The 20,056-nt window shown below is 40.0% G+C and overlaps 1 protein-coding gene across 7 annotated transcripts in view; it reads left to right on the plus strand.

Annotated features, from left to right (window-relative positions):
* The window catches only part of CEP85L (centrosomal protein 85 like), a 142,711-nt gene that overhangs the window by 105,598 nt on the left and 17,057 nt on the right, over positions 1–20,056 (plus strand). For all 7 annotated transcript variants that reach the window (XM_062632429.1, XM_062632430.1, XM_062632428.1 and 4 more), the window contains 2 exons: positions 4,930–5,051; positions 18,114–18,231. In XM_062632429.1, coding sequence (XP_062488413.1) covers positions 4,930–5,051; positions 18,114–18,231 — 240 coding nt within the window. The remainder of the gene's footprint in view (positions 1–4,929; positions 5,052–18,113; positions 18,232–20,056) is intronic.

Here is a 20,056-nt window from a genome sequence, read left to right on the forward strand (position 1 = left end):
CTCTTCTTTCTCCCTCATTGCTCAGTGACGTGGTAGGGCAAGTGCTGTGTGTGTCCCTGAGGCACAACCTGTGAAGACACTTCTATACAAACGCTCCTATTCCTTTCCTCCACTGTCAGATGAATAAAAGGAACTCTTTGTGCTCTTGCTGACGTTGGTTGTGCAATTTTTTTGCTTTGGAATAGCTGCTGCTAAGGAACTCTCTCTCTCCTGAATACTGAATGCCTGTAAAATGCAGAGAGAGAGAAGAATGATACCTGCAGAGGGGGGTTAATGATAGCAGGGCAGCACAGGCAGTTCGCCGAAAGGGATCATTTACTTTGCGTAACTTTTGTTGCTCTCCTCGCTGTTAGTAATGGGCTGTGAAAACTTTACAGCTGTAGTAGAGATAGTGCTAAATTATTTAAACTGCAACTTTCAAGGAAAAAAAAGTTAAAATCCATTGCTGCTTTTGAGCAACCTGGTCTAGTGGAAGGTGTTTCTGTCCATGGCAGGAGGCTTGGAGCTAGATGAGCTTTAAGGTCTCTTCCAATCTCAACCATTCTGTGATTCTGTAATTCCACGATTCTGTGAGATTAGCTCTTACTTTGTCATTTTTGGACTACACCTTTACTTCGTAATACAGCACGCTACAGGGAATGCTGTGCTACTCTGTGCTGAGACACTGAACTGCTTTAGGCTGAAACGACAAGCATGTTTGGAGAAGATTATTTTGATTAGCACAAGTAAAGCCGCAGCCATGATTGGCCTAACTTATTCAAATGTCATTGTCCAGAGAAAAATTATTTTCCCACTGTTAAGAAACATGATGGAATCAGTCAGTAATATGTGTTCTGGCAATAAATATTTGCATATAGGCTAACATAGGAAAGATTTTCTTAACATATTTTTCCCCCCAGCAGCTAGCTGTGCCTCAGCAGTGACTTGAAGGCTTGCCAGGTTGTGAAAGTCAAGGCCAAGCCCTTGTCAAAAAACGAGCTAGTGGGGACCTTTGGACGCCACTGTGCAAAGGATACTGTTTTAACTGAATGGATGTTCTCAGTCCAAGGCTGATAACTCTTGGAAAAGGTGCCAGGTGACAAAAATAGTTGTATTTTATAGGGCAGATGGAAAAGAGTGCTGTTTTCAGGCTGGTATTTTGCTTTGTAGCTGTGGAGAATTCAAGTTGAGGACTTGAAGTTGTGTATGGCTTTCTGTATATTAGTCCTAAAAGTGTAGCTTGCTCTCATTATTTGGTTTGTGTACTTGGGAGAGAAGATACTTGAGTGTAAATGGACCACTTGTATGTTGCCACACCATTCAAAGCAGCTAGAAAGCTGTTTGAAGTAGTCAACACCACATGCTCATAAATGAGTCAAGTGTCTTGTAATTCTTGGAAGTGCTAAGAAGTAATTTTAGCATTTTTTTTTTAATTGGCTGAAACATGATATCAGAAACAATTTTTTTTGTTCTTGTTTTCATCTGTTCAGAGTGACAAATTGAAGCACACAGTTATAATACAAAATATTCTATTTGTTGTTACATATGTATATACTCCATAAGGTTAGCTATATTCCAAAGCCAAAAGCACCTCAATCAGCTAAGGAGGCCTTCTATAATAGGTTAAAAACCAAACCAACACCACTAGTAGCATTTAATGGACAAAATACTAGTCTGTTCTTAAATTTGCAAAACTTCTTGCCTTGGTTTTCAGCAGCTTTAATGTTTAATTGGCTTCTTGTATAAGCACTTATTGTACCAAAGTTGAAGAGTTTCTTTCTAATTTTAGAGGAAACTATTAAGTTTGCAAAGGTGCTAGGTTGAAGTAAGGGGCTTCCTTTGAAGAATTTTGCTAGAGAACCACTGGTAACTTCTAGAATTCCAGTTAAGATGGGTTCATACTTAAATAGTTGTGTTTAATCTCTTCGTTTCTGTAGTTTAAAGACAAAATTCACCCTAAAAGGGTTGATTTGCTTTATAAAGCCATATATTTCTCGTTTATCATGTCAGACTCTTGTGGGCTGTTTCTTTTGGGTAGAGATGGAATTTCTGGCTCTGAAACTTATCTAATCACAACTGCATTAAGGACTGTTTATCTTTTTTTTTTTTCTGGCTGTGGTGTAATGCTGTTGAGGGGGATATAGAAAAGCATTCTTCAGCACTGTAGTGGGAGAAGCAAAGGAAAAAAAATCATGACACAGTGTACAGTGATAGTTCCTGATGTTGTCACTTTATATTGCATGACATGGCATCTGTGACTAAGAGGCTTTCACTGAAATAGTTTTGAGCTGGTGTCTATTAATTCAGCCAGTCATGTGGATAACTGTAATACAAAAAAAATATGTGACAATCTTAAAGTATTCTGTAAGCACCAGACACGACTTTGAAGTTTATCTGGTCTGGATTGAGTGACCCAGGCAAGGTTAAATTTAGATTAATTGATCCTTAAAGACTCCACACAGGTCTTACTGACAGGAAGAATCATGAATTGGTATCTTTCCTAAGTCTTATTAGACGGTTGCCCAAACAAAAAGGAGCTAAGGTGATGCCACCGAATTACGATTTTTTTAATGGTAATATTGGTCACTGTGCATGAAAGATGAAGCAAGACAGCTGTTACCTCCATCACAAACGAGTAGATCTTAATCCAGGCAGCACTTAGCTTTGCTATTCCTTGCCTCCTAGTAGAGCACAGTGCCGTCTTTAACATAACTTCCTTGAACAACCATGAGTTTAATGAACTGACTTACCAGACATTGCAGATGCTACAAATTTTATTCCCACAAAACTTTCAAACCTAGAATGTGCTTGCAGTAAGCAGTTCTATAGGTGCTTTTCTTTAGGCACCATATTTGAGAGAATTTTCAAATGCTTTCTGTTAGTCTTATTGCTTGGGGGATGTAATTATGAATGAGTATGGAACAAGGAATATTAACCGTAGTCATATGAGCCAGCAGCCTGTGCTTGCAGCCCAGAAAGCCACCCGTATCCTGGGCTGCATCAAAAGAAACGTGACCAGCAGGTCAAAGGAGGTGATCCTGCCCCTCTGCTCTGCACTCATGGGACCTCACCTGGAGTATTGTGTGCAGTTCTGGTGTCCTAAGCATAAGAAGGACATGGAACTGTTGGAACAAGTCCAGAGAAGGGCCACGAGGATGATCAGGGGACTGGAGCACCTCCCGTACGAAGATAGGCTGAGGAAGTTGGGGCTGTTCAGCCTGGAGAAGAGAAGGCTGCGTGGAGACCTCATAGCAGCCTTCCAGTATCTGAAGGGGGCCTACAAGGATGTAGGAGAGGGTCTCTTCATCAGGGACTGTAGCGACAGGACAAGGGGCAATGGGTTCAAACTTAAAGAGGGGAAGTTTAGGTTGGATGTATGGAAGAAGTTCTTTACTGTAAGGATGGTGAGACACCGGAATGTGTTGCCCAGGGAAGTTGTGAATGCTCCATCCCTGGTGGTGTTCAAGGCCAGGTTGGGCAGAGCCTTGGGTGCCATAGTTTAGTGTGAGGTGTCCCTGCCCGTTGTAGGGGGATTGGAACTAGATGATCTTAAGGTCCCTTCCAACCCAAACCATTCTATGATTTTATAAATCAGTGAACCACTTAAAGATAAAATTTCCCTTTAATATTATTTTACTTTTCCTCAAATGCACTGTTTATCCCAAGATTAGGGGAAGAGGAGTGTGTGTGTGTGACAGTCTTGAAAGATTTTAAAACTAGCAAGTCATGTCATTTTGTCTCTAAGTTATGATGAAAAGATGGAAACTGTGTTTTGGTCCATTTTAGTAGTGGTTCCTGACCAGCACATTATGGTTTGGGGCTTTTATGCAATGAATTCTCTCCATTCAGTGTTAAAATTCACAGGAAGAAGCATGGGCTGCTTGACAGTTGTTTACCTTTTTTAATTGCTGATGATATGTCTTGGTCTTAATACAGTTTATTGTAATTTCAAATTAAATTTAAAACATTTTAGAGCAGTACAAGTACAAACAGCCTAAAATCTATTTAAAATAATAAAAAAGGGATATTTTATTTTTCACCTTTTTCCTTCTGTTTTCTTCCAAAAACTTAAAAAGGCAAGATAGGCCAGGGTGCCTCCCAGATAATAAAAAGATAAATCTTTTCTTCAGGATTATAAAAACTGGTGGAGGATGGTGATACTTCGTGGTAGCTAATGCTGGGATCCCTCATTCTGATCACGAAAGTTCGAACTAAAACTTTCCCTTATGTGGATTCCTGATACAAATATTTGTAAGACTTTTTATGTTTGAGTATAAAAATTTTCTTGATAAAACGTCCTAGTTAGTTGTTTACTTTTCTTCCGAACCATAATGTTGTTGGTTCATATTGAGTTCAACTGTGGTCCTCCATTCGTTGTAAGGCACATAGCCTGGCTTTTGTGAAGATGAACGGAAAGCCTGAAACCTGTTACTTGTGAAACGTTTATTGTTGGAAACAGAATTTAACCAGAACTGTATTCCCGTATTCTGTACTTTAAATGTACACACATCAAGGGGAATTTCTTTTTTTCTATATGCTAAAGTTACAGGTGGGAGTCAAGCAAGTGAATGTTAACAGCTGTCTGCAGCTACCAGCAGGTCTAAAGCTATCAAGCCAACTTGTTTGCAGTGCTTACAAGAATTGCAGCAGGATCTGAAGATTTTGTGACGTTTGTTGTAACTATGTAAAATGATTACAAAAAAAAAAAAGATAAAATGTTTAAATCACTGGCACTGGGCTGAAGTTTGTTTCAAGAAACTTTTTTATAAATAAGATTGTTTTACATAAAGCAAATCTGAATTAAACTGAAAAACAGTTGTCAGGCTTCTGAAACAACAAACCGCTTGTTGTTTCAGAATCTAAATGCTGCATCTAAATGCCCAGATAGATATCTAGGATATTATTTACCTCTGTTGTTTAGGAGGCTAATTTTACAATTATTTTATGCAGGTTCCAAGTGGAACATCTCGTCAGAGTTACCCAGCTACCAGCTATCAGGACTTCAGCAACTGGGAATCTCTAATGAAAATTAAAGAGGGTCTGCTAAGACAGAAGGAGATTGTGATTGATCGGTGAGTAACCTGCTCAGAGCCCCTGCTGCACTGATTAGATGATGTAAAAGCTATGATGTAGAAACTGACTTGCAGGAGAGGTGCTTACTCAGTAAAGTTGCTAGGTTCCGGTCCATGTATTTGTACAAAAATACGTGAGAGCTAATCCTTGTAGGAATTCTTGATGTTTGGATAAAATGAGGCCTTAACCCAGAAAATGTGCTTTTAATAAAGGGCTTGAGTTTGCTTGTAGGACATTTAAGAAGGGTGCTTATATATTTGACGTAAGTGTCATTTGGCTCAGTCTGTGTTTCAATAATAAAGTCTTGGCTTGTGGCTGAGGGAAGAGTGGTTGATCTTGAAATAGTTGTGTCCTCTTATTGACAGTTTGCTCTACAGCATGAGGAGAGCTGTGTAAAGCAGGTGTGTGTGCGTGTTGATCACAGGAATGTCAGGCATTCATTATGAATGTTTTATACTTCATGTACCAGTTCCTTTCTTTTAATAGGTGGACATTTTGGGCATAATTTACTTTGGGATCGGGAGGATTATGTTTGTGCAAGATCTTTTCCTTCCTCTATTGTGACAGAGCAAGGAAATGCAGCAGTTTAAGGTGTTTCTGTCCCCTAGTAATCTGTTCAGTAACTCTGCTGGCATTGTAGCGACGATGCTTGGCATCAGCTTACTCAATTTGATGGGGCGTTTAGTGTGCGTTTACCTGCCTCTGCAGCTGAAGATGGTACACAAAGGTACAAGCTGCAGGGCCTGTGGCATGGGCACGCCATCGTACTCTGCCAGCCCTCTTGGAGAGGTGGTGATCTTCCAAGCAGATGAGCAGTTAAAATGGAAATATCCTTTAACTGTTGCTTAGATCTCCCCCGTCAGAGCCTTTTGATCAGCTGCTTAAAGGCTATCTAAATTACAGTGGTTTTTTTCAGGCTTGCTGTATCAATATTAATGCTGTATAACCTGCAGCTCACCTCTTGGGGCCCAAGCTGTGAGCAGCATTTGGAAATATGTTGCCCATGATGGCTAGCAGCAGTCTTTGGTGTCTCTGCAGAGCATATAATCCTCTGCACTCTGTATGAAGGCTTGTTATCCAGTGGCAGCTACAGAGGCAGTTCACATTATTCTTTTCACACTGGAAAGATGCTTACATTCAATGGTGAAGTTTCTGAAGTGACAGCTTATAACGTAGTTGCCTGCTAACATTACACAATACTGTCCATGTTGAGGAAGAAAAGCTATTTCTTGATATCCACCGGCAGTGTGCTGCTTCTTTTTATGTACAGGTAATACATTTGTGTAACTTAACAATAATGAATACTGTACTTTCTGGATTTCTGACCAGAAGTTGGTTGAGATGATTCCTTTTCATTTCTCTGAAAAGGCAGAATACCCCCTAGAAGCTACTGAAGCAAAACGAAGACCACTTAGTGATGTTACAGGCATTTCCTTTAAATACACTTGGTGTCACAGTTAATCATGTTGTAAATTATAATAATGTTGTATAGTAATACATCACAGAAAAAGCTCTTTTTTAATATGGAGTTTCCATTTAGGAAAAACATTTGCCTTAAAAGTTACTATTCTAGAGTTAAATAAAATCACATGAAATACATGATTTGTATTATTTAAAATTAGTATAAAACAATGTTTCATATTTAAAGAGATAATTTTTAATTTTAACAGGAGATAGTGTTTTCTATGACAAAATAATTTTGGTTTCACTCATGGAGAAAACAGTACATTGCTGCTGCTCAAAATCCTACAAATAGAGCCCCATTATAAAGCGATGGTGTTACATTTCTTACTAGATGGATATTAATAAAAGTTAACTGTTAAAACTACCTTTCTTCAAGGTAAATGAAGGGGAAAATTTGATATTACCCATATTTAACATCTGGGGACACAGGCTTTGCACTGAGAGTCAAGATGATGTTTGAGAGTAAATCTAGGTCTTCCAGCTCCTGGTCTTACTGTGCTTATAAACTTCTTTTCAGAATTTGAATTTATGGTGACTTAAAATAAAAATACCAAGTTTGCTAAAGTGTGGTTAATTAGGATTCAATATGGTGGTAGTTAAATTATAGAATTTATGCTTTCAGGAAGGGGAGGAGGAATTCTTCTGTTGACTGAGGTTTGGTAGTAGCTGTTTGCCGAGAAGACCCTTTAATACCTGTGGTTTTCATGGAGTTTTAAAAGGTGTAGCCATATTCCATGGTGAATTTACAAACTGGTAACTGGAGGATGCCTACAAGACTTGTTTATTTGTGGCTAGACAGAAGCTGTCTGGAAGCTGTTGGAGCAGGTTAGCAGCCCGCATGGTGCTCCAGTCCCAGCTGTTTGCTGCTGACGGGTACGAGGAACAGCTGGATGAAAACAAGCATACGAAGAACACCTTTCTCTTGCCCTTGTCACCAGCCTCACTTTCAACCACAGGGACATTACCATTTTTTTTAAGGTTAAACTCTCTTCTGTTGGGAATTACAGTGGGGTGCTGCTAATCCAGGAGATGGAGGAGATTAAAATCCAACCACACACCTTGTTCTGCATGGCGGTGCTTAAATCTGCTGATAAGTAAGCAAAGGGAGCTCCGTATGGGGCAGTATCCTTAAACTTTTCTACCTTTATCTTGTTGAGAAAGGGAGGAAGTGCCAGGGAAGGAAAGAGAAACCTGCTGCCTGCTTCCTTTCTTCCCACTCAGTGATATAAAAGCAACAAAAATCCAGCCCTTCCGGATTAGGTTTTTAAACACCCTTGCTTTGCATCAGAAATGTAGCAGTTCGGAACAGCTGCAAGCAAGTTCCAAATAGTTGTTAAAAACGATGCAACGATTCAAGGAATAATGCTTACAATGCAAGTCATCATTCTTGGGTACTTTGGTGTGTCACTGGAAGGTCAAAGCTGTGAATAGAATGTTTAAAAAACGCAAACAGCCACTTGCTTCTCTGACTACAAGTGACTTGATTTTTATTGTATACACTTTGTTGAACAGCAGATTTAATAATAGATTAGTTAAAAAGATTTGCGTTGTGTTGTCTGTCCAGCGTAGCAAATGCATATTTAAAATGTACAGAGTAGCATAAATGGGTGGTTTTAAAACTGGGTTTGGGTTAGCTTTTTAAAACTGCTGTAGGAATCACAGCCAATCTAATGAATTATAGCCTGAGGATGGTTTTTAAGTCTGCTTGTAAAAAACAAGGTGAAAACTACTTTTAGGAAGCTAGAATGTGGCATGAGGAAGGTAGCCTGGTATGTGTGTGTATGGGGTCACTATCAGTGTGTGTATGGGATCAGTTCTTCAAGGTGTGTGTCTTATATTCTCCAGATAAGAACTATTGGTACAGGCTGTGAATAAGGACTTACGGATTTTATCTGCAGGAGGAAATCCGCTGCTGTAACACTTATTACTAGAATGTCTGTCACCTACTGTACAAAATAATTGGATTATATCATTGCCTTGCTTCTCTGGTGGTTTTTATGTAACACTACAGTATATTTAGCACCAGAGGGAGCCAACAGTGCTTGTATTGGTTTAGAAAATTACAGCATCACATTTTAATTCTTTGTGTGGCTCCTCTGTTCAGTACATTCACGACCGAGAAATTACAGTGTTTGATACAATTGTGAACGTCTCTTGAGGCTGGCCAGCCACTGTGAATGTCTCTAGTGTGGTCCTGGCGCTGTTTGTTTGGCAGGAACCGTGTGTAGGGGGTACATGAATAAATGCCAAATATCTGAACATATGACATAAGCTGCTGAGAATAACACTGCATGCAGTCCAGGCTTGTGCGTGTGGAGCTGAGTGCTGTTCTCTTCCAGACAGCTTAAGGGCATTTGAACAGCTTTTTAAAGAAAGGTAGATACAGAAGTATAATTCTGGTGAGTGGCTGCCATTCCTCAGGGCATAGTAACATTTGCATTCTTAAAACAGTTGCTAAATCATTAGCTTTCCATCCATAGGTGAACTGTGCTTGTTTTCACCAGGGCAAGAGAATTAGATTTTCCTTGCCTTGTGTCAAACTGTCCTGACTTAAGTCACTGACATCAAACTGTATGTGCTCTAATAGTGCTCATGTTACTGATAGTGTAAAGCTATATTTTTTTTTAATTTGGGATGGTCTGTTAAGGTAATCAGCTTTCATATATCCACTTGAGTGATTTTTGAGAAGGCTTTGAAGCTATATTCCACCAAGGGTCTGAGCATATGCATATATAACTGTGAGTCCTGTTCAGGGAGTAGGGCTGTGAGGTACCTTCTCAGAGTGCCTTGCTATGTGTAAAATGTTCTTTGCTTGCAATAAGCCTGGAAAGGGTACATTTATCTTTTTCTGACACTACCCATCACCCAGGTAACTTGTGATTGAAGCTTTTGTATCTTGGGCTGGTAAACTTTCAGGAAGATTTGGTACTGCATAGTTTTGTCATGAAATGGAATTTGTCAACATTCATTTTCACATAATAACCTTAAACTTGGCACTAATGAGAGGATGTAGGGCTACAAAGGACCTGTATGCCAGGCCCTAGGGAGAACATGCTGCGTAGTAGTGTCAATCCTGGTAGATGTCAGTGCTAATTGCTCTCTGCAGTAGTTAATATTCTACCTTTCTGGGTTGGACAGTTTGGTGATTTATTAGCTGAAACTTCGAAAACTTTTTCTAATATGACTTAGTCTTTCCTCCTAGGTCATGTTTTCTAGACCTCTGTTGGCTTTCATCTTCCTTGAGACCTCTCCAGCTGATTAGTGAACCTTCCCTGCCTGTAGTGTCCAAACTGGCCAGTCCAGGCCTCCTTCTGGTTGGTCAGCTGGAATCCCAGATCTTTGTCTGTGGAACTGGTGCTAAGCTCTTTTCTGTTCTGTAGATAAAAATGTTTTTAGAAAGTTCTGATATTTGGCAGAGCTGAGAACAGCAGGGAGGTGCAAAGCTTACTCTGTATTCATCTTACTGGGAGACTGCAGAAGTGGAAAACTTCCCACCATGGGAAGGGAGGGTGCAGTCCTCTGAGCAGACAGTGTGTCCCACTCATGCCACGCACCCCCTTGACAAAGTAGCCCACAGCATACTGTTGCTGACTGTGCTTTTGCCTGCCTTGATTCAGCGCTAGCTATCTCCCATGGGTCAGGCTAGCATTTCAAACTTCCATCAATTCAGAAAAGTCATTTAAAAATAACAGCTGAAACAGAAAAAAAAATCACTTCTTGACTCTCAGAGGTAGTGTTCCCCTCTTCTCTTAAAGATAAGTTGTGACTGGTGGAAAGGTGGTATTCACTTTGAACCGCAGGCTCTTAAAACAGACGTTATTGCGTAGGAAGTTCGAGATCATCTTTTCTCAAGAGCTTTGCTGATGTTGGAGTTCTTTGGCATTGTCTTCCAAATTACGAAAAACATATTCCCATTGTTTTTCGGACTTTTTTTACTACTGATCTCTTTCCCTGTCAGTACTCTGCACGTTTAGACTTGTGGTCCCAAGGGATCATGCCTTTAGAACAAAGGGATATAAAAGTTAGTGTCCAGCTTCTTAAGCAACGAAACAAAGCAGCATATCTCCAGCTGCCATGTGGAATAAATTGCAATACAGAAGGATCTATATTACATTCTACTTTCCATCCCAATTCTGAGGAAATCTGCTCAGGCATTTTTATATAAAGCAGCTCCTTCTCACTAACTCATAATTTTTTAAGGTAAGCATCGATTGTCATTTGGTTTGTTATGAAGACTAGTGTTCCTTCTTTAGTGGTGGGGAAAATGCTGTTCTAATGTTCCTGAAGTATTTGTAGATACTAGACCTATACAGGTCTATCTATAGAAGATAGAGGGATTTAGTAGTAGCAGGACTATGTAGTGTAGTGGGGCACCTAGATTTACAGTAATTTAAATCTCTTAAAAGTTGAGGGGAGGAAGTGTTTCTCTGACAGACATGGATTTCTAAAGCTTTTTCATGTTAGAGTAAGTGAGGGGCAAGATGAGTTTTTGGAGAATAGATGAGTTAATGCCAGGTTGAAGAAAATGTAAGTTATTTCCAGATGAATGCATGTATGAGTGTCTGTAAGCATGTGTCCACAGTTGGCTTGTCCTGCGTGAATATGAGAAAATGATGTGAATGTCAGTTATGTCCTACTATTGTTTTTGAGACATACAGAGAAGCAGTTTGTATATTAAGCAGTTTATTTATTATTGATGCTGGTCTCTGAAGACAGGCTTGTACATTGTGAGCTTTCAAAGGGGATTTTTTGAGTCAAGGACAGAACTACAAATGAATCAAAATCAACATCTGCCTCCCCCATTGATACTTTACTCTTAACGGCTGTAGCTTCTTTTTTTACTCGTTTAAATGGATCCAGTTATTGTGAAGTGGTACCAGTGGTTTTCCTCTGGATTCTAGCCAGTTTTGTAAGTAGAGTCACAGTCATCCAGGATGAGGGAAGCTTGGCTGCCATGTTTGTCTGCAAATAGTGGCACAGGGAATATGCACCAGCAGAAGCAGCCCCTCGCTGTTTGTGGGCAGAGACTACAAATTTAGCAGACACGTAATTGAAACACATATGCAAAGCCTTTTTCTCGTCACTCCCTAGCCTGCCTTTAAGAGTTTTCTGAGTCTGACCTTTAAATACAAATGTCCTGATAAGGTGGTGCTCTTATCACTGAGGCCATTATTTGGCTTGCCTTTCTCCCTTGACTGATGTGCAGAAGAGCACCAGCTCTCTGGATTGCATAGCACTGCTGGGGAGGGCCGCAGCAGAAGTCCCTGTTCTAGTGATGGCAGTTTGGCTGCATGGTACCCACAATGTCCAGGGAGGGGAAGGAGAGCCACAGCAGTGTTGCCTGGGCTCTTGTCTCTTCAGCATTATTGCAGGGCCCTAGCTCTAGGGACCAGCCCCACAGTTTTACTCTGAGCTAGCATTGTTCATATTCATAGAATCATAGAATGGTTTGGGTTGGAAGGGATGTTAAAGATTATCTAGTTCCTATCCCCTGCTGCAGGCTGGGACACCTCACACTAGACCAGATTGCTCAAAGCCCTGTCCAACTTGGCCTTGGACACTGCCAGGGATGGGGCAGCCACAGCTTCTCTGGACAATGTGTTCCAGTGTCTTACCACCCTCATAGGGAAGAATTCGTTCCATATCTAATCTGAATCTCCCCTCTTTCAGTTTAAAGCCATTCCCCCTGATTCTGTCACTACATGCCTTTGTAGAAAGTCCCTCTCCATGTTTCCTGTAAGCCCCCTTTAGGTACTGGAAAACTGTTATAAAGTCTTCCCTGAGTCTTTTTGTCTTCAGACTGAAAAATCCCAACTATGTCAGCTTGTCTTCATAGGAGAGGTGCTCCAGTGCTCTGAGCATCTTTGTGGCCCTCCTCTGGACTCACTCTAACAGGTCCACATATTATCACAAGCCTGTCCCTGATTTTTATCCTAGAGCTCCTTCAACCTCAGTAACTCCTCACTGCTCCCTCCCTTCCAGCCCCACAAGGGCCAGGGATTGCCAGGGAGCATGAATCCATTAGCCAGTGAGGTGCTGAGAGTGCCAGGACCCAGAAGGGATGCCAACAGCCTCTCTGCAAACAGACAGGGCAGCACAGTGTTAGTGCATTTTCTTCTTGTCATCTGCATATACCAACTGCAAGTGAGCTCCTTATTTACAGACCTGGATTTAGGCAAGCTAGAAACAGTTACTTAGTGTTAGGGCACAACTAATGCTCATTACAAGAAAATGGGATAGTTGGTGGGCTCTTTTTTTGCAGTTTGCAAAGGCTCAGAAAGTGTTTTTTTCCTTAGATGTGTAATTGGTTGAAAGTATTCTGGGATTGACTTTTGTCCCCCCCCCCCCTTCCGTTAGCATCAGAAAGATAGAAGTTTGAGCTAGATTTAGTGAACCACCCTTTTTGTACACTTGATGCTCAGAATTTACTTTCTCCCCAAACACAGTGGCATTCAGGATCAAGGGCTTTTGCTTTCGGCAGCAGGACACTTGCAGAGACCTGTCAGAACTGTGCTGACATATGTCACTTCATTGCTTTCAGTCCTTTGAGTGTGGGCTTTTAGCAGCTTCCTGATGATTGACATGCTTCGGTTTGATTTAAATTGTTGGGCTCAGCACAAATTACTGTGTGGGAATGGAAGTATCTGTGACAGGCAAGAAGTCAGATAAGGGGAACTGCTCTCCTTAAACACCATAAAAATAATTACTCAGGTTCAACATCTTCATCAGGTGGCCTATTCTCTACTGCCAACAGTTCCTGTAGGAATAATAGCTGGTAATGCTGGGAAAGGCAAGAGAATTGTACCATCCGCTATGACAGGTCTTTAACTTTTCCTTCCTTTACAAAGTATCATTGATCTGCAGTAGTGAAACACAGCTGAGCCTTGAAATTTTGTTTGCAAAAATAATGAATGTTTGAGGAAACAGAAGAAAAGAGAACAAAAGGTGTGTGTGTTTTACAACTGGAAGCCAAAGTCGTTACTTTGTAACCCTATGTGTAGGGTTTTATGTAAATAACTTAGCTAGAATGTAAATGACTAACGTGGGAATTGAGACAAAAGAGCTGCCTATAGGGGACCATAGAGCAAGTAGCCACCACTTTAAGTCAAGTATGTTGGATAACCTGTCACTTCAGCTGCATTCCCTGGAAAAGAATGTACCTGGGAGCAGCACAGAGAGGAGTTAAGTCTGTACACTTTTCATGACATGTTCCTCTGAAACATCAATTTAAATAAGGAATACTTGTAAGTATCCCTCCCAAAAAGATGTTTTTCATGAAAATGAAGGTAGGCTGAGAAAGTTGGGGCTGTTTGGCCTGGAGAAGAGAAAGCTGCGTGGAGCATAGCAGCCTTCCAGTATCTGAAGGGGGCCTATAGGGATGCTGGGGAGGGACTCTTCATTAGGGACTGTAGTGATAGGACATGGGGTAACAGGTTAAAACTTAAAGAGGGGAAGTTTAGATTGGATATAAGGAGGAAATTCTTTCCTGTTAGGGTGGTGAGGCACAGGAATGGGTTGCCCAGGGAGGTTGTGAATGCTCCATCCCTGGTGGTGTTCAAGGCCAGGTTGGATGAAGCCTTGGGTGACATGGTTTAGTTTGAGGTGTCCCTGCCCATGGCAAGGGGGATTAGAACTAGATGATCTTAAGGTCCTTTCCAACCCTAACTATTCTATGTTTCTATTCTATTCTATGTTTCCTGCCTTTTGTGACTTTTTTGTTAACTGTTTTCTCCACCCTCTACATCCCTTTGATTGGCTGATGACCTTAGAGAAGGGTATTGCCTCCTTTTCTCTTTATGCCTGAGGGGAAGAGCTAGGGTTGTGTCAAGGCAGACATTTGAAGTAAAAGAGTGTTTTCTCTTTGAACAAAGTAGTTGAATGAAGCCATGTGAGAAGTGCCGTGACATTTACATAATATGCCAATAACTCTTACTTTGCCATCAACATAGAATTGTAACATTCATGGAAAAAAGATTTGCGAAGGAGAGCAATTTCTGTGGTACCTAGGCACAGTAATTTCACTGAACCTGGTTGTGTGAGCTACAGTCTGGTTTCTGTAAATGCAAATCTCAAGGTTGGGCTTCTGTCAGATTTTCCCATATCTTAAGCTCTGGCTGCAGCCTGTGCCCACTTGTATGCAGATGGCTTCTGGAATCACAAAAGATTGAGGAACTCAGTGTCTGAAGACATCAGTCCTGTGTGTAAGACTGGGTGATTGGAAATTCCTGTGTTGAGTTACAGGAAAAAGGGTAGGTGCAGTGTAAGTGCAGCTGCATAACTCCAGTGTCAGGGGAAGGGAAGGTGGTGGTGGGGGAGTTAATCGAGGGTTTTTTTAATCTTCTTGAGCCCCTGGGGAGACTTGGTGATGCTAGCAGCAGAGAAAGGGAAGAGTGGAGGAGACTCTGGTCACAGCAGTTAGAGAATTTCAGTTTGCTCTACTCTGGCCCTCTGTGAACGCAAAGGATGCATATGAGGTTATAAACACTGCATGTAGAAACATACAAAGTGAGAGCATCATTCTCATGAGAGTATACCTGTCTAGAAGGTAAAATACCTCAGTTTCAGGATCATTTATATCTGGCTTTGGCCTACTCAGAGGGGCAGTTGCCATGTATCTGAGCAGAATCTTGAAAGCACCTAAATGCTGAAGGTTGGTTGGTTTAGGGGTTTTTTTGAAAGTGTTGGGATGATTGACTGGTGCTAGGGAGGCTTCTGGGGATAGTGTTCCTGCTGTAATACGTGAGCTGTGTTTGTGAGAGCCATTTGAACTTTCCACATTCCCTTTAAATAGAGCTCACAGCCTGTGGTTATGCAGTGGATTAATAGTAACAGCAGTGGGCTAACAGGATTAAAACTGTCTTAGCATATGAGAACATCAGTGATAAAATGCATCTGGTATGAAGTCTCCAAAGACTTATGAGATTGTATGTAAATAGTAAATATGTTTCTATGGTGTTTATCTTCTGTTCTGCTTGTGACTGCTGGGCTGTTTTCAGAATTTTTGTTCCTGGGTGCCATGAGGTTAATGGTATTTTCAGAGAGGCAGTTATGTGAAGAAGTATTGTGTGGGATCTACACAGCCTTAAGATATTTCTATGGTGTGTTTTGTTGGCAGGGTTTTGTAACAGTGGAGAGTTTCATGCTTTGCAGAGTGAAAAGAGGCAAGCTGGTTACACTCTGTGCTAGAGCAGCTCTGTTTCATCACGGATTAATTTGTCTCACCTTTTTTCCTGCAGGGATTTGGTAGGGTAGGAAAAGGATTATGAAAGGAAATATGGTAATGTAGTTCAAACTACACTGGAAGTTCAGAAATACTCTGAAACATTTACTCCAGGCTGTAGTGTTTAGTTCAAGCTATTGAAGTGAAGGAAGGTACTGCTGAGTTACAATCAGCCACAAACAGAAAATCACTTAGTGCCTTCAAGGGATAAGTGACAGATGGATAAGTGATTTTAAAACACATGGGGCAAGGGTATTTTAATAGATCTGTCTAGTAAGTAATAAGGTGATAAAAAAATTAAAATTACTTCTGTTCATAGGTTAAGACAACTCACACTAAATAATTTTGATATCTGTGACCAAGCATGCACAAAGGTCATAAAGGTTTTCTCTTTTCACATACAAATATACAAATTATTGAGCTCATATAAGATCTGTTATAAGTTAAGAGCATATTATTTTACATTATCTGCAAGTCTGTTTCTTCCAAAGTAAGTTTGCAGCTTTTTGTTTGTAGTGCCACCATAGGGACAGAAACCAAAACTGTACAGACTTTCAGTGTTAGATACTCCTTTTACATTTGTACAAGCTTGTTTCATCTAGATATTGGAACGGAAGAGGGAAAACTCAAAATCCCCTGTGGTTATACAGAGTATTTTAAGACTTGCTGTGGAATCACATAAATACATCCAGTTGCTCTGTTTTTCTGAATTGCATTAAATAAATTGTTCTAAGGGACTACCAAATTGTAACTTGTTTATACTGGTTTTTCATTCATTGCAATTCTTTGTAGGTATAAAAATAGGGAAATATTATAATAAGGATGTTCCACAGGAGTGCATCATATCTTCTGTAATGTGCATAGCTTAAAAGTTTTAGCTTACGATGTAGTCATTATTTTGGAAATATTAAATTCCTCTTGTGAACCAAATAATTGGGATACAGTTGGCTGATGACTAGGAGAATGTAGCTAAAATACTGTCTTTAACTGGGTTTTCACATCTTATTTTTCTTCTCAATTTGCAGTTGGTGTCTTTTCAACTAATACATCTTTTGTGTTTGTTTATAGATTGTATAATATGTGTTCTGTATACTCATGATATTTCCAAGATATTCTTCCTCAACATGGTCCTCCCCAATTTTTTTTAAAAAAAGCAAACTGACTTTTGGTCTTTTTCTCTACTTCAGGAGGATTTGCTTTTCCAGTGTGTGCGCAGGCAGTTCTTTTCCCTTGAAGTTAACCTGTATTTGCTGTTTATCTCCTCTTAAGATTGGGTTTTCTCATTTTGGTTCAGCATCATTATTTCCATAAAAGCCAATCATACTGCATGCTTAGAGATGATGCTTTGAGAAACAGTTTGTATGCTTGTCTGTAAATACATCCTAGTATAAAACAAGAAGGAAAAACGGAAACTAAAGGAGTGCACAGAATTCGTTCTAAGTTCATTAAGAAGGTTGCTCTGTGTGTTTCTGATGGGTGCTGACAACTCCAGTCTGGAATCAGTTACTGAGGTACCCGTTGCTCCACAGAGAGTACAGCACACCTCACAGGGCTCTCTGATTTGGGCATGGGCTGAGACCTGTCTTGTATTTGCCCTGCAGTCATGCTAGTTCAAATGCAGTCATGATTTAAATAGTGATATAATTTGTGATATAATTAAATAGTGAAGTAGTAGTGATACTGTTTCTGCTGCACGCTGGCCAAGTGATTGCTGTAAGAGGTTAATTTTGGTTTAGTACGCAGTATGGTATTTTACCGTAGGGGTATGGTACATCTTATATAAAGCAGTTGTTTGAGAAAATCTTAAGCAAATCAAAAAGAAAGACTTTCCTGGGAAGCTGTGTTGACTATCTTATATAATGACATTTTGTTCCCCTTGATTTAGAAACCTTTTAAACCTGTGTCAAAAGTCAGCTCTGGCAAGAGAGTGGTTAAACAGAAATCCAAGTAAAATGAAGGTGTGAGGGGTTTCTGTTTTCATTCTGTTTTCTCTGTACTTTTTCGTGTTTACACTTCTGGCCCTATGAGCAAATGACAAGCCTCCCACAAAATTGATAAAGCTTTCAAATCTGCAAGATTTGCTTATTATTGCCAATTGAGTACTGGTTCTCTGGGGTGTACTTAAGTGAAAGTTACATGGCAACTGTAGTTTAATAGCTCATAACCTGATGAGATTCCAGTTCTAGTGGTAAACTAGACTAGTTGCTGTCTGGCTCTGATGGGAAAATGCTCACAGTAATGTAGACCCAGGATAGTCAAATAGCATTGTTACAGTATTCTTAAGAATACTGTACATTGTTACAGTAGTCTTAAGATCTATGTCTTTTTAATCTCTGTTCCATTCTTTTTCTTTTCAAACAAAATCTCTGTATGACAGGCAAAAGCAGCAAATTAACAATTTGCATCAGAAGATAAGGGAGAATGAATTACGAGCTCAACATGCAAGACTGAGCCATCTTGTGAACTGCGAAGAACCTTACATGACTAATTTGCAGGTAGAATGGGTATTTTTCTTTCAGCAAAATTGCTTCATTGCCCAGTAACTGACACCTAAAATCATGTTCACAACTTACTGCAGGCCAGAATGTGGAGGGTTTTTTATTATTGATGGTTGTGTAATTGTACAGCCATAAATTGTATGGAGGAGAATACTCCTGAGTGTTGTAGTTTACCTTACATTCACAGAAATCTAAGTTATGTTAACATTTTGTACATACTTGTTTTGAAATCTGATAAAAATGGGGTAAGAATGAGGGATTGTGACACTGTACAAATAAGGATTTAACAGAGTGCATGTAGAACAGTTAGACAGGGAGATATTAGGTGATAAAGTAATTTGAAAGGAGGATTATCTAAAAACAATTGATAAAAAGTTTTCTGAAGAGGAGGAGTTACTATCCAAAGGAGTGGTTAGGCTGTATCAATAGACTAGATGGAAGTCTATTGAGAAGCTTGAGAGAAGGCAGACTGGTGGAATAACTTTGCACAAGATGCCTAAAAAGAATATGGATTAGTATTTCTAGGGAACACTTACTCTGAAAGGGAATGTGTGGTGGTATTTTGGGCATACCTGTCCTGCTTTTTACCTAACTAGTGCAAATAACAGAAAGTGTAAAGCATTTTTTATGGTTAGCATAGGCTAACCGTGAAATGCAGATTTTAGGACTGTGGCTGCTACTCTGTTTTCGTACACACTTTCCATCTCCAGACCTTGACATATCTAAAAGGCAGGGCAAAAAGAGAATGTTAGAGGCAGGTATGCAGAGAAATATCTTTTTTTCCCCATTTTATTACCGTATCTTTTTCTGTCAAAAACGCTGCACCAGGATCTCAGCTAGCATACTTCAGCGTGACATTAATTATGTCCTTGGAGCAGCACAGCTGTGCATCAGGTGGAAATCTGGTTTGTGTGAGACAGGAGAGAAATTCCAGTGAAGCCTCAGTGTGAAGTTAGGTACCTAGAAACTTTTTTAGTTATATAGGAATGTGGCTTTTGGAAGTCTTTTTTTTATGAAATGCCTCAAAATTCTATCGAGATAAAGGTGGGGGGGGGGGGGGGGGAATACTGCAGAAACTGAAATTTTAGTTTACATATCTTAGTATACTATGGTAGACTTCAAATAAGCAGCAGATACATTCATCTTCCGTAGTTCAAAGAGTTTAAAAGTTTATAATGTAATAGGATTTCTGTTTGATTTGTGTGTCTCCTGTAAGATTAGCTTACAAATGCAAATCTCCTTTAATGGAGGTTTTAATCTCTTTTAATGCTTTGCTGGAGGAATTTTACTAGTTAAAATACTGTCTATAACTTCTTTAAAGATACCAATTTATGTTACTTAAAGAATCTTGAAACTGAAGGCCTAATGGGATACATCTCCTTTTTTATCCTACATGTAGCTGATTTCCATTTTGTCCTCTTCTGTCTGTGGGCAGTGGAGGTGGAAGAGTAATTTTGAACTTCGTGAAATGGAAAGGGAGGAGGGGTTTGGTATACAGGGCAGAAGGTAGGAGGCCTGCCTTCTGATAGCTGTAGCCTCAGGTTTGTCCCTGCACCATTCTACACCTCAGATGTGATAGCTCTAGGGTTTGACTACTATTAATGTTCTGCTTTTGAAAGATCTTGAGATTGGAGTGTCTTTTACTTTAATATATTCATAGCCATTTTATAGAGTGTTTTTCTTCCTAGGGTATGGTATGATAATGCAATGGCAGTGATTTGTTTTGAAAAGACTTTTTGTTTGGTTTTTCAAGGGGTTCATTTTGAAAAAGTCACATCTGTTCCAGAAATCTGAGGGGGAAAGTGGCCCCACACTGTTCATT

This window comes from Pezoporus occidentalis, unplaced genomic scaffold, assembly GCF_034315485.1.
Source record: "Pezoporus occidentalis ecotype Australia unplaced genomic scaffold, CSIRO_AGI_Poc_V1 ctg39, whole genome shotgun sequence".
Classification (NCBI taxonomy): domain Eukaryota; kingdom Metazoa; phylum Chordata; class Aves; order Psittaciformes; family Psittacidae; genus Pezoporus; species Pezoporus occidentalis.